Source organism: Cetorhinus maximus, chromosome 3 (assembly GCF_964194155.1).
Source record: "Cetorhinus maximus chromosome 3, sCetMax3.hap1.1, whole genome shotgun sequence".
Taxonomy (NCBI): Eukaryota; Metazoa; Chordata; class Chondrichthyes; order Lamniformes; family Cetorhinidae; genus Cetorhinus; species Cetorhinus maximus.
The window spans coordinates 91,017,435-91,044,797 of NC_135881.1; the positions used below are offsets into that span (position 1 = coordinate 91,017,435).

General features: G+C 40.7%; 1 protein-coding gene across 4 annotated transcripts in view; it reads left to right on the forward strand.

The window, feature by feature from the left end:
- galnt1 (UDP-N-acetyl-alpha-D-galactosamine:polypeptide N-acetylgalactosaminyltransferase 1) overlaps positions 1-27,363 on the forward strand; it is a 209,668-nt gene that overhangs the window by 161,480 nt on the left and 20,825 nt on the right. For all 4 annotated transcript variants that reach the window (XM_078538667.1, XM_078538668.1, XM_078538666.1 and 1 more), the window contains 5 exons: positions 8,597-8,804; positions 19,727-19,897; positions 22,579-22,696; positions 24,444-24,624; positions 26,299-26,438. In XM_078538667.1, the coding sequence (XP_078394793.1) occupies positions 8,597-8,804; positions 19,727-19,897; positions 22,579-22,696; positions 24,444-24,624; positions 26,299-26,438 (818 nt within the window). The remainder of the gene's footprint in view (positions 1-8,596; positions 8,805-19,726; positions 19,898-22,578; positions 22,697-24,443; positions 24,625-26,298; positions 26,439-27,363) is intronic.

Genomic DNA, 27,363 nt, shown 5'->3' on the forward strand with positions numbered 1-27,363 from the left:
AACTGTTTGTATTGTGGGGAAGTAGAATTTTACCTGTTGCCCAACTGCTACTGGCTGTCAGAAAATGGATTTCCACAAGGCATGGACTTAATGGGCCAAATGACCACCACCTGTTCTATTAAGATTCTGTGGTTAGCAGACATTTCAGGGGCTAAGATATTTGCAGATGAAGATGTAGAATCAGGAAGATTTACAACACAGAAGAAGGCCATTCAGTCCGTCATGTCTGCTGGCTGAGAGAGAGTTATCCAGCCCAATCTCTCTTTCCAGATCTTGGTTTGTAGCCTCGTAGCTTATGTACTTCAAGTTCATATCTAAGTACTTTTTAAATGCAATGAGCATTTCTACCTTTAACATCCTTTCAGGCAGTGAGTTTCTCAACCTTCTGGGTAAAAGAACTCTCTTTAGTAGCCTCCAATCCTTTTACAAATTACGTTAAATCTACACCTCCTGGTTATTGATATCTCTGCTAAGGGAAATAGATCCTTCCATTCAACTCTATCTAGGTGCCTCATAATCTTATACTGTTCCAAAGAAAACAACTCCAACCTATTCAATCGTTCCTCATAGCTAAAATTGTACTGTCCTGGCAATATCCTCTTTGTAGCCTTTCCAGTGGGACCACATCTCATAAAACAGTGACCTGAATTCTATGTAGTACACCAGCTGTGGCTTAACAAAGTTCCATCCGACATTTGTTCTTTGCATTTGGCTGAAAAGGCTCATGCTATTGTCAGTTAGTCACTTGGTAGTACAGAACTTGAATATTGCTACATGCTGTCGAAGCTTTCCATCTTGCACTCATCAGGACAGATTCACAAGAATACCAACTCTCAAAGGGAGCGACAATTTATACTGCATGAGAAGAGAGTGGTGATTGGTTGGCAAGTGGACTCTGATTAGTAGAGGCATTGCCCTATAAATTGTTGTTCCCTTTGAGATTTTGTATTCTTGCAAAACTGTCCTGATGAGTGCAAGACAAAAAGCTTCGCCAGCATGTCTCTTTTTTTTTTAGCAGTGCTCCTGTCATTTCCACATCTTAGATACTAAACATAGAAAGTTTATTTCCACATAAGGAGGTATAATATTGAGAAAATCTACCCATGATATACTGTGGCTAAGTATTGACAAAGAAAGAAAACTTAATTGCTTCTTGCTTGTTATATAGTAATATATTCCTTATTCAAATTAAATTCTTCTGTCTACCATTGCTGATTATCCCCAATTCTGGATGTTTACTTTGAGCGCTAAATATGATTGGTTTTTTAAAATTACACCAAGCCTTATTCTTGACTTCAGGTTGAATGGAAGCCAACAATAATGATATTAGCATTCAGAATTTGAAATGCTTTGAGGTTTATGAGGAAATAGGCACAAATGGGAATGTATCTTCAAGCCAAAATTGGAAACTGAAAAATAATGCATCAAGTAGAACTGCTAGTCGTGTAGAAAGACAAACAGGTTGGATCTGAGTACTTTTGTACCAAACTTTCTATGTTTCTGAGTCATAAGAGGTGCACTCATCAAAAATCTTTACAACTCATTATAATGGTGGAGGTACCATAGCATTGTTGATAATTATTATAACCATTGTCCTTTTGATACAAATGTACAAAAAGAGCCAGAACAGTCCATCAAGAAACCCCATCCAGGTATATTGTACACTAGTGAACCATCCCATAACTATCTACTGAAAAAGACAAAGAAACCTACAATCCATTCAGGTAAAATTCTTGGTCCGGAATTTTCCAGCCCCTCACGCCGTCTGGATCTTCCGGTCCCGCTGATGTGAAGGGAGATTTCAATGGCTTGCCGGCCCCGCCACAGGGGAACCTGATGTGGTGGGGACTGCAAAATTCCTGCCTTTGAAGTTCCTTTCTAAGGAACTCAGAAAGAACTTAGGCAATTAAGCAAACCTCCAGGAGATCTTATTATTGTTAATTAACAACTTATCTTTTTTAACTTGAAAGCTCCTCTTCACTCAGGAATTTGTCATGGGCTCTTTTCAAAGGCTGTAGTTTAACATATGTAAAATAGCTGTAGTTTAACATGTTAAAGTAGATGTGCACTGTGGATAATGACTGAGGGAGGGTAAGCACTCCTACCAATGTAAAGCAACTAGAGCATTTGGGCTCCTTTTTCATTAAAACAAAAGGTTTAAGAGGGAATCTGATCAAGGTGTTCAAAATTGGCATTTTTCATAATGTAAATGGGATAAGTATTTTACCCTGGTCCACTCCTCCATCACCCCCTACTCCTCAACCCCCACCTATGGCACCTCCCCATGCCCACGCAGAAGATGCAACACCTGCCCCTTCACTTCCTCTCTCCTCACCGTCCAGGGGCCCAAACACTCCTTTCAAGTGAAGCAGCATTTCACTTGCATTTCCCCTAACTTAGTCTACTGCATTCGTTGCTCCCAATGCGGTCTCCTCTACATTGGAGAGACCAAACGCAAACTGGGCGACCGCTTTGCAGAACACCTGCGGTCTGTCCGCAAGAAAGACCCAAACCTCCCTGTCGCTTGCCATTTTAACACTCCACCCTGTTCTCTTGCCCACATGTCTATCCTTGGCTTGCTGCATTGTTCCAGTGAAGCCCAACGCAAACTGGAGGAACAGCACCTCATCTTCCGACTAGGCACTTTACAGCCTTCCGGGCTGAATATTGAATTCAACAACTTTAGATCTTAAACTCCCCCTCCCCTCATCTCCACCCCGTTTCTTCCCCCTCCCTTTTTTTTCAATAATTTATATAGATTCTTCTTTTCCCACCTATTTCCATTATTTTTAAATCTACAACTAATACTTTGTTAGTCTTTCCACCCCACCCCCACTAGAGCTGTACCTTGAGTATCCTGCCATCCATTCTTAATTCGCACTTTTCTTAGATAATATCACCACCTTCAACACCTCTTTGATCCTTTTGTCTGTGACATCTTTTAATTATCTGCTCCTATCACTGCATGCTTATCCCTACAACCACCCCACCCTCAACTTCTCTCTCCCCCCGCCCCCCACCTTAGACCAGCTTATATTTCACTTCTCTCCTAACTATACTTCAGTTCTGCCGAAGGGTCATGAGGACTCGAAACGTCAACTGTTTTCTTCTCCACCGATGCTGCCAGACCTGCTGAGTTTTTCCAGGTAATTCTGTTTTTGTTTTGGATTTCCAGCATCCGCAGTAGCTTTTAGCTTTTTGTTTTTATCTAAGTATTTTCACTGGTAAGTGAGAAATTAACTAAGGCATAATTTTCAGATAATCACTACAACGTTTCACGCAGAGAGTTGTTAGGACATGACATATTCCACCAAAATCATTAGTGGAAACAAAATCCATAATAACCTTTACAAAGGAAGTTGGTAAATATTTGAGAAATACCCTTTTTAAAGTGCAATTGTTAAGATGCTGAATACACTTAATGGTATTTAGATGCTGTATTGTACGCAGAAATGGGGAGAAAGAGTATGGTGTTTTGATAGAGGGTCAGCCATGATCATATTGAATGGCGGAGCAGGCTGGAGGGGCTGAATGGCCCACTCCTGCTCCTATATTCTATGTTTTCTCTCCTCTCAACCTTTAAACATTAAAGCTCCATTAATTTTGAAAGTTGTGATGTTTGTACATTGATGAAAAATAGTAGTATTGTGATGAAAGTCAACTTCTAAACTAAGAAATGGAAAGTTAAAACAACTGATTTTATTAGGTTTACTTACACCTCTGAAATTGTATGATTTCTGTTCCCATTCTTCTAACTGGGGTACAGTTTGGGATAAATCACATGATATACAGCATCATGAATTTAGTGTACGTGTGTATAAATGCACAGCATATACTGTGTATGCATGCCGATATATTATACACAGTATATAGTGTTGATATTTACCAACACTAAATTCTTTAGTGGTGATGTTATGGTGCTCAATAGCTTTTAATATGAAATATTCATCTGGTTTAATTTAATTCATTGTGAAACACATTTTTATATATTTTACAGCACAGTGCTTATTTATACTATCTTATTAAAAATTAAAAATCTTGTATCCAGCAGATGGGAAAATTGTCCCATCACACTTCAAAGAATCGTACATGCATCAAGCTTTCAACTGATGGTTCAATTATTCAACATTTGTTTATCATGTGATTCATTCAAAGATGGATAAGTCAGAGAAATTGCCACTTAATCTATACGTAGGAAAAGTTATAGATAAAATACCGCCACTAATCACAAACATCAAATCAGCCAATTAAATTACAAAAATGTGTTTCAAAACTACCAATCAGAAACCAACAACTGTCACAAAATTAGTCAAATCACTTGAACATTTATAAAAATTACTTTTGTCTTCCTTTCTTAACTCAAGTCTGTATATCTAGCTAAAGATAGCACAACATATCTATTTTAAAAGTTTTGAGATGCTGGAGAAAAAAAAATAGCTAAATTTTGCCTTAAAATTGGTCATTTGGTGTCAGGCATGCTTGCAGGATGATTCCTCCGTACAGGGTTGCCACTTCTGGGCCTGAGGCTTGGGTTCCTCTTAAGACTTGAAGTAGGAAATTGCAACTGATTTTTGGATGCTGGTTGCGTCCTATGTTTATGTGTGAAGTGCATTAAAAAGAGTTGCTGTTTTCACCCTTTACTTGTGGAATTATAGTACCAAAATTGTATTATAACTTGTTACATGAAAACCAAGCAGTAAATTTACAAATTACAGTGATGCAATAAGCAGCAAGGGAAGATTAAAACTGTCCTTTTTAACATATTTTGTCAAATAAAGATTCTCAACTAACTTTTTTGAAATGAAGTTTTTTTGACATTGATGTTTGCAGTAAGGCGAGAAAATAATGCTAATATGTTGCTTTGATTCCAAATTGAGGCAATGTGGATCGTGTCACTCAGTATGACCTGGCACATGGTGAATGACCATCTGTTTGAAATGTTGATGACTGAAGACTCGACAATGGAGAAAAACACCCTGATGTAGGGATTACCAGAGCTATAAATTCACCGTGCAAAAATAGAGGAAAATATATCTTTTATAATCCTGTCAAAGCCAAAAAAGAAGCAAGCCTGAGGAAGAAAGAATAAACAAACAAATAAAGTACTTTTATCTTAAGCAACAATGTAAACCTATCAGCAGAGGTAGAGCATAAGGTATAGGATTAATGCTTGAAGGCAGCAATGAATATAAGAACATAAGAAATAGGAGGCAGGAGAAGACCATATGACCGTTAGAGCCTGCTCTGCCATTCAGTGTGAGCATGACTGATCTTGGGCTTCAACTCCACTTTCCTGCCTGCTCCCTATATCCCTTGATTCCCTAAGAGATCAAAAATCTATCCACCTGAGCCTTAAATATATTCAAAGATGGTGCATCCACAACCCTCTGGGGTAGAGAATTCTGAAGATTCTCTTTTGTAGTAATTCAGAGATTATTGTCTTTGTGGTTCTGCTTTTTAATTTAGCCCCTAACCACTCAAACTCCCTCAGCAGAACCACTTTCTTAATCCTATCTATGTCGTTTATATCCATGTGGGCACAACAATTGGATCCTTCCCTTCCCACTCCAAGTTCCTTTCCAGCCCCAAGGAGATGTCCTTCACCCTGGCACTGGGCAGGCAACACAGCCTTCGGAACACTCATTATCAGCTGCAGTATCTATCCCCCTAACTACACTATCCTCTACTACAATTACATTCCCTTTTACTCCCCCCACTTGAATGGCTCCCTGTACCATGGTGCCGTGGTCAGCTTGCTAATCCACCCTTCTCTCTGCAAGAACCTTGAACCTGTTGGACAATTGCAGGGACTGAGGCCCCTCTATTGCTACCTTCTGGGTCCCTGTACCTGCCTCACTTGCAATCACACCCTCCTGTTTCTGACCATGACCAAATCAGAAGTACCTTGCCTAAGGGATGTAACTGCCTCCTAGACTAAAATGTCCAGGTAACTTTCCCCTCCCTGGTAAATCGCAGTGTTCAAAGCTAAGACTCCAGCTCATCAGCTTGGAGCTGAAGTTCATTGAGATGCAGATATGTACTGCAGATGTGGTTGCCATGGATCACACTGATGTCCACCAGAACCCACAGGCTGCAGCTGCAACACATCACCTTCCCTGCCATCTTTATTGTGTTTTATTTAACTAATTAGATTTCAAGTTTAGAAATATCACTCAACTGTTACAGGTAGTTATATTAAATAGTTTAACTAGTTAAGCTATAAATTTAATGCAAGTTATATCTCCCCAGTACCATTTTAAACCATTGACCTGGTTTGGAGGGATAAAATCTGAAAACTCACCAACCAGTCACCTACCTGCTCACCTAACTAATGCCTTTGAATGCTCACCAGCTATTAGTGGCAGAAAAAAAACCAGTATAAAAAGCAGCACCTTCCCCATCACCGCCACAGTTCCCCAATTGCAAAAAATTCCCAACTTGGCGCTCATTCCTTATCACACTCAGTCTGCATCACCTCCACTTTGTACTCCCAGTCTGTGAGATTGCAAAACCTGTCTGCTTTTATCGAGGGCTAGTGACTCACACCCAAGTTGTAACTGCTAAGTCAGTTCCCTGCTACAGTAATTAACAACGATTCAAGCAGCCATTTTCAATTGATTGTCAGATAACTGGCACTGTCATGGAGTTTATATTAAAACTAGGCTTTGTAACTAGCTTGCAGTTTTTAAGTTCTAAGTCAAAGTCTAGCTGTTAATCTAATGGTAAACAAAACTTGAAATTAGTGGTGCTCATATGCATGAAAATGGCTCAACACTTTATTACTGAACATAGAAGTAAGTTGGGGAATAGAGAGGATGGGGTGCTGGAAGAGGATAAAATGAGGTTTTTGGAAGCTATGGGAAAGGAAAGTAGAAGATTCTGGTGGACAGAAACATGAATGAACTTGCATTTTATAGCATTTTTCATTACTTCAACATTCCAAAGTGTTTTTCAACCAGTGAATTACCCTTGACGTATATTCACTGCTATAAAGTATGAAACGTGGCAGCCAATTTGTATACAGCAATCTACCATAAATGACCAGTTAATCTGTTTTTAGATGCTATTTGAGAGATAAGTATTGACCAGGACACTGGGAGAACTCGTCTGCTCTCTTTTGAATAGTGCCATAACACCCATTTGAGAGGGTGGAGTCCTGAAGTCTCACTTAAAAGACTGCATTTCTACAGCACAGCACTCCCTCAGTACTGCGCTGAAGTGTCAGCTTAAACTACCTGCTTGATTCTCTAGAGTGGGACCTGAACATACACCCTTCTAACTCGGGCTCAGTGGTAACATCTAACCTAAGGAGGGGCTCCAATGGTGAAGCAGCTGGATATTGGAGAGCAATGCTCTGGGATGCTCTTTAAAAATCTTGTTTGAGTTAGAACATTTCTTGCAATACCATGGACTACCAGTAGTAGAAAAGACATGAAAAATGTCCAGTTTATTTGAAAACTGGGTTGCAGTAATACAGCCTGTTACTTCAGACGTAATTGGGAGCAAGGCCTTCCTGTTGCCAGTCTTTCCTCTGCCAGCTGCTTCCTACAAGAAGCAGAAGAAAATTGGAAAGAGTTAACAAGAAGGAAATGGCACATACCAAAGATTGGCTTTTTGCGTAGGTGAAGGCAATTCTTGCAAAAACTGCTAAACTAACAATTTTGCTCAGTACACTGCATGACAATTTTTGGCAGCTATTTTAAAATGAATAAGTTAAATTATTGAGCAAAGTAGTCTCACACATATGCTCATTATCGCATCGCATGGCCAACGTGTGAACCTATTCAGGTCTAAATCTGTAATGCAGCACTGGTAGACATCACAGCCGACACCACTTCTGGCCTCAACTGACATCCTTACGATGGCATTTTCAGCAGCAACTATGGGTGCTAATCTGGAACAAGGGGACACCAGATTGATTTCTGCCTTCTACTCTCATCACTAGTTCAAGGATGTTGTGTTCATTTATACCTCCACGACTTCTCTGGCTGAGATCATGTACATCAGCACAAAGCAACAACTGAATAATGCCTGTTTGATTTAAATGGCTCAGTACCAAGCAATATGGAAATTTGTTTGTTCCCAGTAGGTGTCAGTTGTAATTGCATTTTGTATTATAAACTGTAATGGGGCAGTTGTTGGCCTGTTTATATTGGCAGTAGGAGTTTGACAACAGATTGAGTTTGTGGTCTGTTTACACCTGACATATGATAGTCAATGTGAATTAAACAAATTCACTGCAAATCCTCCCAATGTAAAGAAAATTGTTTTGTTCCATAAACTTGAAAGTAGTATGGAGGAAACTGTTGCCAGCTCAGCATTAAAAAGCTAGAAAAGGATATTTCTCTGAACCACTAACATAATTTTCATTCATCTTCAAATTCTAATTTAATTCTTAGTAGAAATTCAACTTTGTTGCTAGAATATATTGGAATGCAGGTGAAACTTGTTTGAAAATATTATTGAATGACCTTCAAAAATTGTAATGCTTTTGTTGTGCAATGCTGCTGCAGGGTTGTTATACTTTTTTAAAAAATATTTCTGAAGGTAACTTTATGAACATTTTCAGCTGAAAAGAATTGCATTTGTCTTCCAGATTTTTTGAACAAGCCTTTAGAGAAATATGTGAAGAAATTGCAAGTACCAGTTAGGATTTTCCGCATGGAACAGCGCTCTGGTTTGATCCGAGCAAGACTGAAAGGGGCAGCGGCTTCTACAGGACAAGTGATCACATTCTTGGACGCACATTGCGAATGCACAATGGGCTGGCTGGAACCACTACTAGCAAGGATTAAACTAGACAGGTAAAAATAATTTTGTATAAAAGCACCATGGTTAAAGTTTCAGTTGGGCTTCAAATTTTAGTAACACTGAACAGGTACACAGTAATCAGAAAATTTAAAAAATGAACCTGCACTGGACAACAAATGAATTATTTTTGAAGTACAGCTACTTTGCATACAAAAGGATGCCATGGACAGCTAATTAGATGAATGACCAACTTTTTATTTTGTAGAGTTGAATGTTGGCCAGGTCTCCATGCTCATCTTTGAATATGGCCATAGGATCCATATAATCAACCTGTACCATGAACCAGACAGAAGGGACCTTGTTTGGCAACTCATTCAAATAATGGCATCATGACAATGTAGCTCTCCCTGAGCATACATTGTGTTCAAATCCTGGAGTGTAGGTTGCACCCACAACCTGGCAAGAGTGCTAATAACTGACCCAGACTGAAACTTGAGACTGACTGCCTATGTTACCCCCAATTTATTTTTTGTTGTGCATAGGTCCTTTTAATTTTTTTTGCACAACTTCATGTGCAGTAACTTAAAGGGGGCATCTTGTGCTTAGCCTGCATGGGAACTTCTGCGTTGCTGGGCAGCTGCGCAGCTTAGAGGGAACAATGCTGACTGCTTTTAGTCTGCAAGGTTTTGCATTTAAATTAAGCATTTTTTTTAGTGTTAGCTGTGTATTATAGCGCATCATGTATTCTAAGGTCCTATTAAAAACACTAGTAGAGAAAAATAAACTTTAAAGATATAAAATCACATCTTGTCTCAACAAAATCAGTTATTTTTTGATGTTCATTTTGTTGCCGCAAATTACAAAGCTAAACAGATATTCAAAATTACGGTTAATAATTAATGGAACATCTTAATTTCACCTGCATATTTAATAATTCTTCATTTATACATTCTTCATACCAGCCACATTGTATGTTGTTTCCTTAGCTTTTTAGAAAGTTTGCTACTCCTGTCATCACAATTTCTCAGCTTCTAGAACCAGGCCCCTGCTGCAATTTATTGTATTTTAAAAAAGGATAAGTATAGTGTGCAGTGATTTATTTACTGATATCTATCTGTTAACTTGGTTGTATTGCTTTTTAAATTATGTTTCCTTTGTTTTCTGGGCTTCTCGCATTGAAATTGGTATGAACTGACTTAAATAAGCTTGAACAGACTTAATAAACCCTTCAGTAAAAATAAATCTGCCATTTTTAGGGTTTAGACACTAGCTTTTCCAGAAAAAATGCTCAAATTTCAAGTTCACATTTCAGAAAGCAATTAATAGCTTTTATTTTCTGAGGTGTTTCACCCACAAATAAATAGCACTTGCTCTTGGTTTAATGTCTTGGATTCATTGTATAAAAGTACAAAGGCAGGGGACAGTACCTCAACTGAGTTACATAGGATCAGGAGAAGGCCATTTAGCCCCTTGAGTCTGTTCTACCATTCAATGAGATCATGGCTGTTCTGCGATCTAAATCCACATAACCATCTTTGCCCATCTTGCTAATACATTTAGTTAGCAAAAATCTGTCAATCTCCAATTTTAAAATTAACAATTGATCAAGCATCAGTTGCCTTTCTGCAAAAAGCTCCTAACTTCCACCATTTTTTGTGTCGAAGTTTTATTTTAATTTCACTCCTGAAGACTGCCTCTAATTTTTATCTGTGCACCCCAGTCCTAGTTACTACACCCTGATTCTAGTACAAACTAAAATATGTAATCAGAATTAGTCTGCACAGAAGGTACCACTTTATAATGCTCCAGATTCTCATATATTTTAGTTTGTGTTAGAACCAGGGCTCAAGGAACCCCGTTGTTACATTTATTACGTCTGCACAGATTCTGGTCCAAACGACAACTTTCTGGCAATAGTAGTGAAGACTTGTGCTCCAAAGCTGGCTGTAAACCTAGCCAAGCTGTTCCAGTACAGCCACAACATTGGCATGTACCCAGCAATGTGGAAAATTGCCCAGGTATGTCCCATACACAAAAATCAGAAGAAATCCGAGCTGGCCAATTACTGCCCCATCAGTCTACTCTCGATCATCAGTAAAGTGGTGGAAGGGGTCATCAACAGTGCTATCAAATGGCACTTGCTTAGCAATAACCTGCTCACTGACACCCAGTTTGGGTTCTGTCAGGGCCACTCAGCTCCTGACCTAATTACAGCCTTGGTTCAAACATGGACAAAAAGAGCTGAACTCCAGAGGTGACGTGAGGGTGACTGCCCTTGACATCAAGGCCGCATTTGACCGAATGTGGCATCAAGGAGCCCTAACAAAACTGGAGTCAATGGAATCGAGGGAAAACTCTTCACTGGTTAGAGTTGAAGGTCAATCATTTCAGTCCCAGAATATCACTTCAGGAGTTCCTCAGAGTAGTGTCCTTGGCCCAACCATCATCAGCTGCTCCATCAATGACCTTCCTTCCATCATAAGGTCGGAACTGGGGATGTTTGCTGATGATTGCACAATGTTCAGCATCATTCGCGACTCCTCAGATACTGAAGCAGTCCATGTCCAAATGCAGCAAGACCTGGACAACATTCAGGCTTGGGCTGACAAGCGGCAAGTAACATTCGCAGCCAGGCAATGACCATCTCCTCCAAGAGATAACCCAACCATCTTTCCTCCAAGAGCAGGTCAGAAGCTAGGAATTATTCAGTGAGTAATTCACCTCCTTACTCCCCAAACCCTGTCCACCATCCCCAAGGAACAAGTCAGGAGTGTAATGAAATAATCCCCTATTGCTTGGATTAGTGTAGCTCCAACAACACTGAAGAAGCTCAACACATCTGCGACAAAGCAGCCCACTTGAATAGCACCTCATTCACACCCTCCACCACAGTAGCAGCAGTATGTACCATCTACAAGATGTCCTGCAGCAACCCACCAAGGCTCCTCCGACAGCACCTTACAGACCCACTACATCTATCACCTAGAAGGACAAGGGCAGCAGAAGCATGGGAACACCACCACCTGCAAATACTCCAAGCCACACACCATCCTGATTTGGAACTATATTGCCATTCCTTCACTGTCACTGGTTCAAATTCCTGGAACTCCTTCCCTAACAGCACTGTGGATGTACCTACACTACATCGACTGCAGCGGTTCAAGAGAGCGGCTAACCACCACCACCACAAGGGCAATTGGGGGTGGGCAATAAGTGCTGACCTATCCAGCAACGTCCGCATCCCATGAAAGAATGAAAAAAAATTCAAGTGAGGAGAAGTTATGGGCTGTTTTTACAAATTATAGTTTATTAAAAATATAGTTAGATTATTGCTGATAAAAGAGACATGCCAAAGCTTTTTGTCTTGCACTCCTCAGGACCCTTCACAAGAATACCAATATAAGGGGAAAACAATTTATACTGTATGAGAAGAGAGTGCTGATTGGTTGGGAAGTGGACTCTGAAAGGTATAGGCTTTGCCATGGAGAATGCACCAATGATGGTGACTGCCAAGTTAACTGCCAAGCATTGTTTGAAATTTAAACCAGGAAGCTTGACCCTGATTGGCGAAGGCATTGCCCTGAGGAATGAGTCAGTGAATAGCTGTCACTTATTTTGTTTAGCTGAAACAGGCACAATGGGAGAAGTTTACATCCCACAGGCACGCGCCCGACCCGATCGGGCGTAAAATAGCGTGCGATGACATTAGGCAAGCGTCCTAACGTCATCGCACACTCGTGCGATATTTCGGTCAGCTGGCGCGTGCACGAGTTAGCAGCGCACCCACCAACAATTAAGAGGCCTATTAAGGCCATTAATGTATTAACTAAGAGCAATTTTTTGCTGGCCGTCCAACCTTATAGTTGGTGGGCGGGCAAATGGGCCTGGCGGCCTTTGGATTTTTATGGAAACCTCATCCATGAGCGGGATGAGGCTTCCAGGGTTAATTTTTTTTTAATGTTTTGACAGAATTTTTATTATCTGTATGTTCAGGTGAGTGAGTCCGACGTGTGAAAATTTTTTCCAGGATTTTAAAATCTTAATTTTTGTTTCGAAAATTCTTCAGCTCCCTCTCTGCCTTCAGGGAGCTTTCATTGTGCGTTCCCCCACGTCTGTACAGACTTCAGCATTCACCCTTCTCCCACCCTCACCCTGGCAGAGCTGAGCCTTTCGGTGCGCTTTTCACGCTGGTTGGTCGTTAAATGGCCAGACAGCGTGAAATCACGGTCGGGGGCTGATCGCAGGCAGCGGGCCATTTCCCAGCCACCCTTAGGCCCGCCCACCATGCCCACCCAACAAAATTAAATCGATACCAAGAAACGACGTAGGGTCAGATGATGTAGAATCTGTGTGGGTAGAGTTGAGGAATTGCAAAGGTGAAAAAACCATAATGGGAGTTATGTACAGGCCTCCAAACAGTAGTCAGCACAAGATACACCAAGAGATAGAAAAGGCATGTAAGAAAGGCAAGGTTACAATGATCGTGAGGGATTTCAATATGCAGGTAGACTGGGAGAATCAGGTTGGTAGTGGATCCCAAGAAAAAGAATTTGTGGAATGTCTACGAGATGGCTTTTTGGAGCAGCTTGTGGTGGAGCCCACTAGGAAACAGGCAATTCTAGATTTAGTGATGTGTAATGAGGCAGATTTGATAAGGGAGCTTAAGGTGAAGGAACCCTTAGGAGGAAGTGACCATAATATGATAGAATTTACCCTGCAATTTGAGAGGAAAAAGCTGGAATCAGATGTAACGGTATTACAGTTGAATAAAGGCAACTACAGAGGCATGAGGGAGGAGCTGGCCAGAATTGACTGGGAGATGAGCCTAGCAGGAAAGACAGTGGAACAGCAATGGCAGGAGTTTCTGGGAGTAATTTGAGAGATACAGCAAAAATTCATCCCTAGGAAGAAGAAGCATACTAAAGGGAGGACGAGGCAACCATGGCTGACGAGGGAAGTCAGGAACAGCATAAAAGCTAAAGAGAAAGCATACAATGCGGCAAAGAGCAGTGGGAAACCAGGGGATTGGGAAGCCTACAAAGACCAACAGAGGACAACTAAAAAAGAAATAAGGAGGGAGAAGATTAAATATGAGGTTAAACTAGCCAGTAATATAAAAGAAGATTGCAAGAGTTTTTTTAGATATATAAAGGGTAAGAGAGAGGCAAAAGTGGACATTGGGCCGCTGGAAAATGACGCTGGAGAAGTAGTAGTGGGGAACAAAGAAATGGCGGAGGAACTGAATAGGTACTTTGCGTTAGTCTTCACAGTGGAAGACACAAGTAACATCCCCAAAGTTCAAGAGAGTCGGGGGCAGAGGTGAGTATGGTGGCCATTACCAAGGAGAAGGTGCTAGGAAAACTGAAAGGTCTGAAGGTGGATAAATCACCTGGACCAGGTGGATTACACCCCAGAGTTCTGAAGGAGATAGCTGAAGAGATAGTGGAGGCATTAGTGGTGATCTTTCAGGAACCACTGGAGTCAGGGAGGGTCCCAGAGGACTAGAAAATCGCTAACGTAACTCCCCTGTTTAAAAAGGGAGTGAGGCAAAAGACGGGAAATTACAGGCCGATTAGCTAGACCTCGTTCGTTGGTAAGATTTTAGAGTCCATTATTAAGGATGAGATTTCAGAATACTTGGAAGTGCATGGTAAAATAGGGCAAAGTCAGCATGGTTTCATCAAGGGGAGGTCATGCCTGACAAATCTGTTAGAATTCTTTGAGGAGGTAACGAGTAGGTTAGACAAAGGAGAGCCAATGGATGTTATCTACTTGGACTTCCAGAAGGCCTTTGACAAGGTGCCACACAGGAGGCTGCTCAGTAAAATAAGAGCCCATGGTGTTAGAGGCAAGGTACTAACATGGATAGAAGATTGGCTGTCTGGCAGGAGATAGAGAGTGGGGATAAGGGGGTCCTTGTCAGGATGGTGGCTGGTGACTAGTGGAGTTCCGCAGGGGTCAGTGTTGGGACCACAACTTTTCACTTTATACATTAATGATCTAGATGAAGGAACTGAGGGCATTCTGGCTAAGTTTGCAGATGATACAAAGATAGATGGAGGGACAGGTAGTATTGAGGAGGCGGGGAGACTGCAGAAGGATTTGGACAGGTTAGGAGAATGGGCAAAGAAGTGGCAGATGGAATACAACGTGGGGAAGTGTGAGGTCATGCACTTTGGTAGGAAGAATAGAGGCATAGACTATTTTCTAAATGGGGAGAGAATTCAGAAATCTGGAGTGCAACTGGACTTGGGAGTCCTAGTCCAGGATTCTCCTAAGGTTAACTTGCAGGTTGAGTCGGTAGTTAGGAAGGCAAATGCAGTGTTGGCATTTATTTCGAGAGGACTAGAATATAAAAGCAGGGATGTGCTGCTGAGGCTTTATAAGGCTCTAGTCAGACCATATTTAGAATATTGTGAGCAATTTTGGGCCCTGTATCTCAGGAAGGATGTGCTGGCCCTGGAGAGGGTCCAAAGGAGGTTCACGAGAATGATCCCAGGAATGAAAGGCTTAACATATGTGGAACGTTTGAGGACTCTGGGTCTATACTCGATGGAGTTTAGAAGGATGAGCGGGGATCTGATTGAAACTTACATAATACTGAAAGGCCTGGATAGAGTGGACGTGGGGAAGATGTTTCCATTAGTAGGAGAGACTAGGACCCGAGGGCACAGCCTCAGAGTAAAGGGAAGACCTTTTAGAACAGAGATGAGGAGAAACTTCTTTAGCCAGAGGGTGGTGAATCTATGAAATTCATTGCCACAGAAGGCTGTGGAGGCCAGGTCATTGAGTGTATTTAAGACCGAGATAGATAGGTTCTTGATTGGTAAGGGGATCAAAGGTTACAGGGCTGGAGAATGGGGTTGAGAAACTTATCAGCCATGATTGAATGGCGGAGCAGACTCGATGGGCCGAATGGCCTAATTTCTGCTCCTATGTCTGATGGTCTTATGGACCCGAAAATCCTGCCCAATGTGTGTACGTGTTCTTGATCTCAGTAGCTGCAGTATTCCTCACTGTCATGGTCAACAGCTTTACAGCTACTTTTCATTTTGTCTGGAAAATTGGTAAAAGACAAAGGATTCCTTCTGTCATAGAAAAGACAGTCCCCTCTTTTAACTACTATAGACAGGGGAGAGATGGTAGGATGGTTCCCCTTTATCCTAACTCTTGACTAACTGCAACAAGATGCACTTTTTAAAGACAAACCATTTTAATCCTTTGAGGACTGTGACTTTCAAGAAGAAACACAAGACTGGCTTTCTCATAAGTTTAAATTAAAAGAAAGAACAAGTGTTTATTTTTCTCAACACTCGAAATGTAATTGCAGTAGTACCCACTCAATCATTCACACAAGACACACACAAGAAAAACTGATTACAAATAAGGTACCATGCACTTAGAATTTCTCGTGTCCAAAAAGTCATTTGTACTCTGGAAACATTGCAGGACTGAGGATTCTCTCTGGTTCACTAAAGGCAATGGAGGTTGGAAGCTTAGGCGAGTAATTCACAGTGACTTACTCCTGACAACAGTGCACTTAGCCTCAAGGAGATGAGTGCGCTCTTTTGTGCACATGCGTGAAAGAGCGCACTCTCGATTTTAGGAATCCCCCCCCCCCGCCCGCACAGGGAGCGCATAGCGCTTCCCTGCAGATGTCACGCTGGGCGGGCCTTAATTGGCCTACCCTACATAAAATGGCGCTGTGCCTCCAATCGGGGCCGCCAATTGGAAGCGCGCCCGTACGTGCTCGCCCATCAACTCCCTCCCCCCGACGGAGGGAAAATTCAGCCCATAAGGTGAAAATGCTTTGCCTGGTGTTTGGTTAAGACTATGGGCATGATTTTATGCATCGGCGAGTGGGGGCAGGGCCTGCTCGCCGACGCGAAAATTGACGTGCAGTGACTTTGGGCGGAACTCCTGACGTCACCACGCCCCATTTAAATTTTCAGGTAGGCGGGGGTGCAGCAAAATCAGCTGCGAACCTGCCGACCTGTCAATGGCCAATTGAGGCCATTGACAGAGTCAATTAAGTAATTAAGGGACCTGCCCGTCCAACCTTAAGTTTGTCGGGCAGGTCAGGAGACCCGGCGGGAATTAGAAAAAGCATGAAACCTCAGCGTGAAACCTCATCCACAGGCGGGATGAGGTTTCATGTAGGTTTTTTAAAATTTTAATAAAGTTTTTTTTAAAATTATGGACATGTCCCAACTCATGTGACATTGTCACGTGAGGGGACATGTTAGAGAAATTTTATTTTTCCAATTTTAGCTTCTTGACATTTAGAGCCGATCTCCTTGAGGCTGCACTTAGCCTCAGGGAGATGAGTGTGCTCTTTCGTGCACATGCGCGAAAGAACGCACTCTCGATTTTGGGAATCCCCCCCCCCCCCCCAGCCCGCACCAGGAGCGCATAGTGCTTCTGTGCGGATGTCACGCTGGGCGGGCCTTAATTGGCCCACCCACGTAAAATGGTGCCGCGCCCCCAATCGGGGCCGCTGATTGGAAGCGCACCTGTGCGCGTCTGCCCTTCAACTTCGTCCCCGACAGGGGAAGAATCCTACCCTATGGGTTGCTGTTGCCTGAATGAGGATTAGTTTGGGAATTTGTTAAAAGTTATGATAGTAGTAATTTGTAGCCGTGTGTATATATATTTTAACCTATGTAAATTAATAAAATGTTTCCTTTAGTTTAATGTAAAACCTTGAGAACTGGTGGCCTGGTTCCTGCATTTAGAGTCGCATCTCAAACATAACACCCCTTTGTCCTTTTGTCTATGACATCTTTGGCAATTTCTTCTTTGCCTCCACCTATCACTGGCCCTCTACCCAGCTTTACCTGTCCCACCCCTTTTCAACCAGCTTATATTCAACCTCATTTCTATATTTCTTAGTTCTGTTGAAGAGTCATACGGACTCGAAACGTTAACTGTGCTCCTCTCCGCAGATGCTGTCAGACCTGCTGAGTTTCTCCAAGTATTTTTGTTTTTGTTTCGGATTTCCAGCATCCGCAGTATTTTGCTTTTATAACACTTAAACTGATAGGTTATGACTGTAGTTTAAAGTTTCCCTCTGGGATTTTTAAATAACTCCGCTTACCATCTGCATCAGTCATAACACTGTCATGTGACAAACAGTATCAGTGTTCCCATTGTCCACACAAATGGTTCCTGACAACTTTAACATGGGCACACAATGATTTGATTCCCTGCCATTTGCATCTCATTGTGTTCGAATGGGTTTTCTTCACACCTGTTTTGTGGAATTCTGATTTTCAGCCACTAAGTCTGGGTGGCCATTGCCTCTCAGTTTCTGTGGGCATTCAGACAATAGCAAGTGGTAAGTCTACAAGAGAGATATGTTGCATTCTAGTGTCTCTTCAATGCAAATCCAAAAACGCAATTTACATTTTAATGTCCCAACTATACAAGCAATCTACTTCCAGCCTCAGGCAGTTTCATGTTTTTGTAGATGAGGCGGAAGGTCATCTGACCCCCTGGGCTCCATCTTGTCAAGGTAAATTGTCCATTTTCATTCTGCTTAAAAGTATGCATCTTTTTTTCAAAAGTTCGCCGTCATAACTACGTAGACACAACATAACCATCAGTTGCCACATAAGGCGCTAATAAAATTCTGTTCTTTCCTAAAAGATTTTGGTGTATTTTATTTATTTCCTGTCTCATATAAGAAACGCATGTTTTATTGTGTTAATGTTAAGGGTGCTCTCTGTTATGTCCAAGACACTTTGCCTGTCTTCATCATTCAACTCTTATAGTCCAATTTTTAAACTGCTCTTAGGTAGATTAGTATATCCTTTGTGAGTTACAATGCCTAGAACTGAGCACAACCTTCTAAATGGAGTGTAACCAGAACTTTGGCCAGGATTTTCCCCTTGGCGATTTGGGGGCGGGGCCCGCTCACCGAGGGGAAAACGACGCGGGATGACGTCAGGAGGAACCCCTGACGTCATCCTGGTCCCTTTAAATATTCACGAAGGCAGACAGACAACAAAATCAGCTGTCCGCCCGCCGACCTGTCAATGGCCAATTAAGGCCATTGACAGGCTAACTAACCTTATTAAACACCCTGCCCGTCCAACCTTAAGGCTGGCGGGCAGACCAGGAGCCCCAGCGGGCTGCAGATTATTCATGAAACTTCATCCACTGGCGGGATGAAGTTTCATGTCCGTTTTTTAAAAATTTAATAAATTTTATGTGCTTATTATTAACATGTCCCATCTCGTGTGACATTGTCACATGAGGGGGACATGTTAATAATTTTAATATTTATCTATTTTTAGAGTTTACTTACCTCTCATGACTCTCCCTGAGACAGGACTTTGCCTCAGGGAGAAGTGCGCTCTTTTGCGAGCATGCGCTAAACAGCGCACTTTGACAGATGGGGATTCCCTCCACCCCCCCCCCGCACAGGAAGCGCATAGCGCTTCCTGTCGGGCAGGCCGCTAAGCGGGCCTTAATTGGCCCACCCACTCAAAATGGCCGTGGGCCCCGTTTCGGCAGCGGGGTTCAGCTGCCCACCCGCCGCCGAGCCGGTGGGGCCCACATGCCAGCCAAGGGCTAAATTCTGTAACTCCCACCCATTTTGTATTGTCCTTTTGAAATCAAAGCCAATATTTTTTGTTAGCCCTTTAAATTATTTTTGTACCTGTCCACCAGTTTTCAGTGATTACTGCATTTGGACTGCTAAATCTCTCTGCTTCTCCACATAATGCATTAATAATAACATAGTGACAAAACCAGCAACAAACACTTGTTTGCCAGATTTAATACAAAAGTAAAACTGAAGTTATCCCAAATATATTGTTTCTTCCCTGAAAACAGAACTTGAACTTTTGTCTTAATTCTACAATATCTTTTCAATGTGCTATTGCTTCTGCAAAGTATATTAGTTACTCTTTTTTGAGATAAACCCATTTTGTGATTTCATGCTTCCTTAAAGCTGTTTTTGTTCCATCAGGAGTACTGTGGTGTGCCCAATAATTGATGTGATTAGTGATGACACATTTGAGTACATGGCAGGGTCAGATATGACCTATGGTGGATTTAATTGGAAATTGAACTTCCGCTGGTATCCTGTTCCTCAGCGAGAGATGGACAGAAGAAAAGGAGACCGAACTATTCCAGTTAGGTAAGTAGGCAATGTGAGCAGTAAAGTACTTTCAAAAGACTGTTTGGGTTGCCAATGTGTAGAAAACATGATTGTGTATCAGAACAAAGTGCAGCAAACTTTACAGTTTATTTTTGCTGTACTTCAGATCATTCAAGTTAAACATGATTTCAAATGCCTGTATATGTTTATTTTTGTATGTGTCCACAGAAAAGGGGTGTTAGGGAGGAGATTAGACCAGCCTAAATAAAGGTACCAAGATTCATAAGTACAACAGAAACTTAATAAATGAACAGTTTTCTATGTGCATTAACCGTGCAGTAAGAAATCCTGCACAGTAATTTAATTGAGCCAATTTTTTTCCAATTTCCACTATTAAAATACTGTCAATTATTACAAGAACCAAGGTTAAAATCTATCTCTTTAAGCGTTAAGTATTATAAGGAACTTCAGCTGTTAAATTGAAAAATGTTTTGCAAGGTATGCTTTACGCTCTAATAAAATTCCAACCAGATAAGGTAATGTTCATGTAATATGCCTAAAGTACAATTAATTAAATATTATGAGCATGCATATTAAACATCTTGTAGCATTTTGACTGTTTTTATAATTGAGGTTGTTAAAATAGCTGGTGGTATAATTATATTTAAATCTGCACTTTCACTTAATGGGTATGTCAATTAAGTAGGACTATTCCTTTCCATTAGAGCATCCAAATTAAAGTTGCATGAGTCCATGCTTTATTAGTTTAAACATTGAAATTAAATTATTAATAAGCAATAAGAAAACATTTCAAAAAAACTGTTATGACATATTGAAGCATATTTTCAGTTTTTCACTTGTCTATTTTCTCTCTTCCTCCACTCAAGTTGTTGCTCCTTGCCTAAATAAACTCCTTTTGGCACAGGGTGTCCTTTGATACCTTTTCCAATTAACTCACATTCTGAAGTGAGCCTTGACAGTGAATACTGAGCGTTTTGTTGCTGAGACATCACAGCTAAGTTTGACCCTGCTCTCCTTGACACTCACACCTGCAGCGGAGATCACTGGATAGCAATTGGGATTTCTATTGACCCCAGTTGAGATCAGTGAATTAAATAAAGATGAGGGATTAAATACATGGGGTGTTGTGGTGGGGTGGTGGTGGTATGGGGCAAGGGGCAGGATGGGGTTTAACAGTCCTGTAGCTAGAGAAATTTGTTTGCATAGCGCCACTTCCAGCGGTCCTATGAACACTTAGCTCTATTCCCTGGGGGTGGGCAGTGCTGTGGGCTACTACTTGCATGGCATGCACAATGCTCTTCAATATCATTGAAGAATGCACACAAGAAGTGGTCCATGGCGCCAACCGACATGAGGAATTGAGCAAAGTCTCCCCCACAATCTTCCCAGCTTAATAAGGCTCAGATACTCACTGGATAAACTTGCTGATCCGTCAGTACAGTCACAGAATCTTTTCTAAATGTGCATTCTTCCATGGCTATTTGGCTGCACCAATTAAGATTGCAGAAGTGGTTAATATGTTAGGTAAAGAAGATTAAAGATTACAGTAAACTTCAAGGTGTACCATGAAAGCATAAATCAAAATTTAATGAGACTAATGCAGATGGAGGGAGAATACTTTATTGTCATTTTTATTTTGTTAAATAGGAAAGATAAGAAACAATAGAGCTATGCTTGCATATCTGACAAATAAGCTGTGTAACCTGAATGGTCTTGCAGGCCATGAAAGATTGGGCATCTGAGCCGGTGTGGAATGACTCCAATCAATGGGTTACATATTTGGAAGGATATAAATTGATTAGAATAGACTGTATTGGCAGTAAAGGAGGTAATTGGCTGCCCAAAATTAGCGGTCTCTTTAAATTTAGTTCAGTGAACCTGGCATTTAAGACATCAAAAATTAAAATGATTTTGATAAAATGTATTGCTTTCAATAAGAGAATTCAGGGAAATTTTTACCTATTATAAGAGTTGATTTGGGTTTTTTGGCAGGGGGTCTAAAGCCTGAAAAACCTGTTTCCCAATCCAAACCAACTCCAATCCCCATCCATTTCTGGCTTTATTTGAGACCAGAAGTTGGAACCATAAATATGATAACAAGGCTGCAGAACTCATTGTCATTCTACTTTACAATTTTAACTATGGTCAGGCAGGAAACTTTACACCTCATGGCGAGGACTTGGCGGATTCAGGAGGTCAGTGTTGTTGCACCTATCTCCTGCTCAAAGTTGCCAGCTTGAGGAGCCTTCATTATTGGGCATCTCCCACTGACTTTCCCTCCGAGGTTCACCTCTGACCATGAGACCCCTAACTTTTTTCCCCTTCACCATGCCCGCACAATCCCTAACCGCCGCCGCCCCTGCCCCCTACCGCCGCTGCCACTGCCTGACATTAGAGACCCTCCCCAATCACCGTGGACTTGACTAGTCCTGCAGCCTCACTGACCGGTTTACCTACCCAGCTGGAAGCCAAACCTGTCAATCAAACTGTCTTATGGGTATGGATCTGAGTGGTGACATCACAAGAATGCCATGATGTTAAAATTCAATGTTCGTGTGCGAGAATCTGAATTTCTGGCTGCTGCAGCCTTCTGACCTATCCATTTCCAACAGATCAGGTAAATAAAATTCAGCCCATTAACTTTTATAATTTTAACATGTATTAACTATATATTTTTTTCAATTGCGTTTTGTTTTTAGAACTCCCACTATGGCAGGAGGACTGTTCTCAATAGACAGAGATTACTTTGAATTAATAGGAACATATGATGCAGGCATGGATATATGGGGAGGAGAGAACCTGGAAATTTCTTTCAGAGTAAGTATCTGGCAATTTTTTGAAGCATTTTAATCTTAATTTGATGCCAGAAGATGTAAGATTTATATTAGTGTTTCACAGACTTGTGTTCCTTATCTGTTAATATTGTAAAGGGCTGATTTAATTTTGGCTACTTGAAGATCAGGAAGCTTTTTCAGTGTGGTATTCATCTTTGGGTGTTAGCCTTGGTTCAGTGGTAGTACCTTGGCAATAGGTTGTGGGTTCAAGCCCCACTCCAGAAACATAGGGGAGAATTTTCTCCTCATCGGGGGGGGTTGGATGGGAGTGGGTGTGGGAGGGTGCGCAGCCATTTTATGTAGGTAGACCAATTAAGGCCCGCCCAGCATGGCATGCACCTGGAAGTGCTGAGCGCCCCCTGTGTGGGCTGGGGGTGTAGGCTGAGTCGGGGCCTGCGCTCTTTCTCGCGTGCATGCGAAAGAGCTCAGAGAACTCCCTGAGGCACAGAGCTGCCTCAGGGAGATTAGTTTAATTTTTGAAAACCTTACTAAAGAAAAATAAATACATTTTTAAGACATGTCCCCTCATGTGACAGTGTCACATGATCTGGGACATGTCAATGAATTTTATAAAAATTGTTATTAAACTTTAAAAACCTTCATGAAACCTCATCCCGCCCGTGGATGAGGTTTCATGATAAATGCAAAGTACACCTGGGCTCTTCGCCTGTCTGCCAACCTTAAGGTTGGACGGGCAGCTCAGTTAATTAGCTTAATTGCTGTTTAAATGGCCTTAATAGGCCTTTGGCAGTTTGGCGGGTGCACAGCCAACTCCGGTGCACGCCCGCCAAACTCAAGATCTGAATGACCCGCAGTGACATCGTCCCCACCCCTGCTCGCCAACCCAAAGATTCTGGCCATAAGCACATAACCTAGGCTGGCATTTTAATACAGAACTCTGGGTATGCTTCACTGTCAGAAGTACCACCTTCTTTCTGATCAGACATTAATCCAATGTTGCATCGGTTTTCTCAGATGTACATAAAATGTTCCTTGGCATTATTCAAAAAAGAGCAGTAAGTTCTCTTGTGCTTCTGGCAAACATTTATTATTCAACTGACACCAAAAAGATAATCTGGTAATTTACTTAATTATGGTTTATGTACCAATTGGCTGCTGCATTACCTAACATTACAACTGTGATTACCCTGGAAAGCTTTTCATTGCCTGCAAAGCATTTTTGAGCATCCTGAGGTTGTGAAAGATGCTATATGGATGCAAATTCTTTCTTTATTATCCTGTTGGGTATATAAGAATAGTCTCTGGCTAACATGACTGATGGCTTGCAATATTAAGAATTAAGTTGCTAACTTATTTTAATTGTTAACTTTGAATCTTGGACTTGCTTTAGAGACCTAAACCTCATTCCATTGGCTATTCACATTCTTAAAGATCTGTAAACGTGTTACTGCACTTTTAATGCAACCTTTTTGGCAGCTAACAAGTATCAAGTTTGAATAATAAATCCACAAGCAACGCTGCTTGGGTTACTTATGTGTAAGAATATCCTTGAACACAAAGGTAATGTGTAGCCACCAACTCTGTGCTAGTTCCATTATGATTTTAAAATGTTAATTGAAGGTGTAAGGAATAACAGATATCTTTGCATACCTTATGCAGTTCTACACAGTAACTACATTTCAAAAAGTACCGCTTTGTGCTAAAGCAGTTTGAAACATCCCAAAGTTGTGGAAGGTGCTATATAAATGCAAGTACTTCTTTTCTTTTAGATCTGGCAGTGTGGTGGTACTTTGGAAATTGTTACTTGCTCACATGTTGGCCATGTATTCCGTAAAGCTACTCCTTACACTTTCCCCGGAGGCACTGGGCAGATAATAAATAAGAATAACAGACGGCTCGCAGAGGTCTGGATGGACGACTTCAAAAATTTCTTCTACATTATATCACCTGGTAAGTACCATCAAATAAGCATTGGAAATTAAAAACAAATAAAATTCCCAATATTTAGCTTCCTACTTGTTTTTAAATCACTAGAGAATATTTTGCTGAGTACACATCACAAAATTAAATTGCTTAAAGATACTTAAGGAAAAGCGCAACATTGTTAATGCTCATGGCACTATAAAATGTATTCCAATATTGATTGGTTCCCTTTTTAGGGATTTTTTTGTACTTGAGTGCTTTATATTACTTAGTCAGTTATGCAAGGCCAAGAGATTCTCTGCTTTTGGCATTATTGCATTCAGACTGACACCTGAAAGCGATTTATTAAATTGGTAATTTTATTTCCAGTGTAGCTTATCTTTGTTCTTCAGTCTACCTGAACTTATCTTTGCTGCTAAACAGGTATGTGTGTTGCCAACTTCGAGACCAATTCAATTGATCCTTTGAGATGTCAGTTATCATTAGGCTGGTTTGCTGTGTATTAATTTGCCTACCTCCTGTCCCCTATGGGAGACACTGTTGCCTCAAGTTAGCAACCTTAGCTGAAATCAGTAACCAACTCTTCTGTTCTGTGATATTGAACATTAGTGTTCCAACAATGTTCCCAGAACTGCTCTAGTTCGCCCATTTGTGAAAAACAATGTTATTGTAACTTTACAGATACCGTTCAAAAAGAGGATACTCTTAGTATGTTGGATCATATGGCTGTATGTATTTTGCACTTGAATGCCAGCTCTTTGGCTCCAGAATATAAAATCGTATACCACCAATAAGAAACACTTTTTATTTTAAACAAGCTGTAACCCGTACCTTTATTTACATTTGTTAATTAGTAAAGTAATAATCTTACATTTCAATAGAAATGGAAAAGCAAAATTGGACCACTTGTTCAAAATTTTAGTTGCCTTCAGTTTATCACTATTTATTTGTCACTCTTTATCATTTTATCAATATTTATCACTTTTTTCTGCTGCAAGGTTCTTGATTAGCAAGATTATATTGTAAAAGACCATGCCTCTATTATATTATAGCTGGTGCTTCGTACTCAAAGGCAGTCTGTAACAAGGGTCAGCTTTAATGCAGAATTAGTCCATTAGTATACTGACAATATATTTGAAGGAAAAGAAACACTGCACTACATGACTCTTCCCTTTTGCTTTGTCCTTGTTACCTCACAATACCTTTGCAAGAATAACAGAAGGGCCTGGACTAAAAATTAACTTGAAATGAGACCCCTGGTAGTTACGCAAGGCATTGACCACTCCTTTATCTTACTTCCCCCCCACCCCCCAACCGCCGCTGCCCCCACATCCCCCAAAATAAGAAGAGTTTAGAATGAATGTCCAGAGATGAAAGCAGAGTCCCTCTGTACTGCTAAAGGCCCCAAACCAATGACGTATGTCTGTATCCTTGGGTTTCCTCTTGAGTTTTTGTGGAAATTTGAAAACATAATCTAAATATAAGCATTGCTTTGAGATTAATAAATAGCAATAAAAAAAAACATAGTTGCTGAAAATCTAAGCAAAAGCAGAAAATTCTGGAAACACTCAATGGGCCAACTAATATTCATGGATAAAAGAGGTGAGTTAGCATTTTGAGTACAATTGTCTTCATCTGAGCCATTAATTCAAATGTTTTACTTGTTTCATGATTTACAGTGCTTTGGTTCTAATTCGACAGGTGTTACAAAGGTTGAATATGGAGACATAACAGCACGCAAAACATTAAGACAAAAGCTGTCTTGTAAACCTTTCTCTTGGTTCCTGGAAAACGTTTATCCTGATTCCCACATTCCAAGGCATTATTTCTCATTGGGAGAGGTACGAGTTATAGCTTAATCCTGAAAATGGTTGTAGTTTTCTCAATTAAACATATTTAGGCATAACTAGCCTGTAGCCAGGGCTATTACTGTTTTTCAATTCATTGACCAGTTGCCAATCAATAGAGTACTGAATTGAGATTATTGTTAAGTTATCACATGAGGGCTGCTTTTCCCTATTGATTACTGGTTTTTTTTCAGTTTGTGATATTAGCTCTTCATCTGAAGCTGTCTCTAATCCAATTTCCCTTCCCGTATTTTTTCTTATTCTTCATTTTTAACTACTTTTCTAATTCCCTCTTAAGTAATGGTCATAAGTCTACTTTAATTTCTCTGTTTAATGAAGCATTTCATTTTCTGATAACGCAGTGTTGAATAAAATTATTCTAACTACCTCTTTCATTGTTCTAATAACTTTTGGTTTATGCGCTCTATTGCTCATATAATTAACCAGTGGAACAGTCTCACTATTTACTCTTTCAAAACTACTTATAATATTGAAACCTCTATTAGATCCACATTTAATATTTTCTGTTCCAGTTACACAACCCCCAACTCTTTCAGCCCTTTTTCATAACTGTAACTTCTCCTTCCTGTATTATTAACATGATTATTTGTCATATTATTTCCATAACTGTGCCATCCTTCCAGTAATGGTGTCCAGAGCTACATGCAATACTCCAAGAATGGCCTAATTTTGGTCTTCAATAAATTCAATATCACTTCCTTGCTGTTCCTTCACTTATTTAAGTCTTATTATCAACGTTCTTTTGCTATCCTTTTTCCCAACTTGTTTTATTCACATTTCTCTGCATCTGCCACCTATCTGCTCATTCTTCTAATTAGCCTTTGCCCTCCTGTAATTTCTTGCATTTTTCCTTACATGCTTTCTAACTTATCATGACTGGCAAACTTTCATATCATTA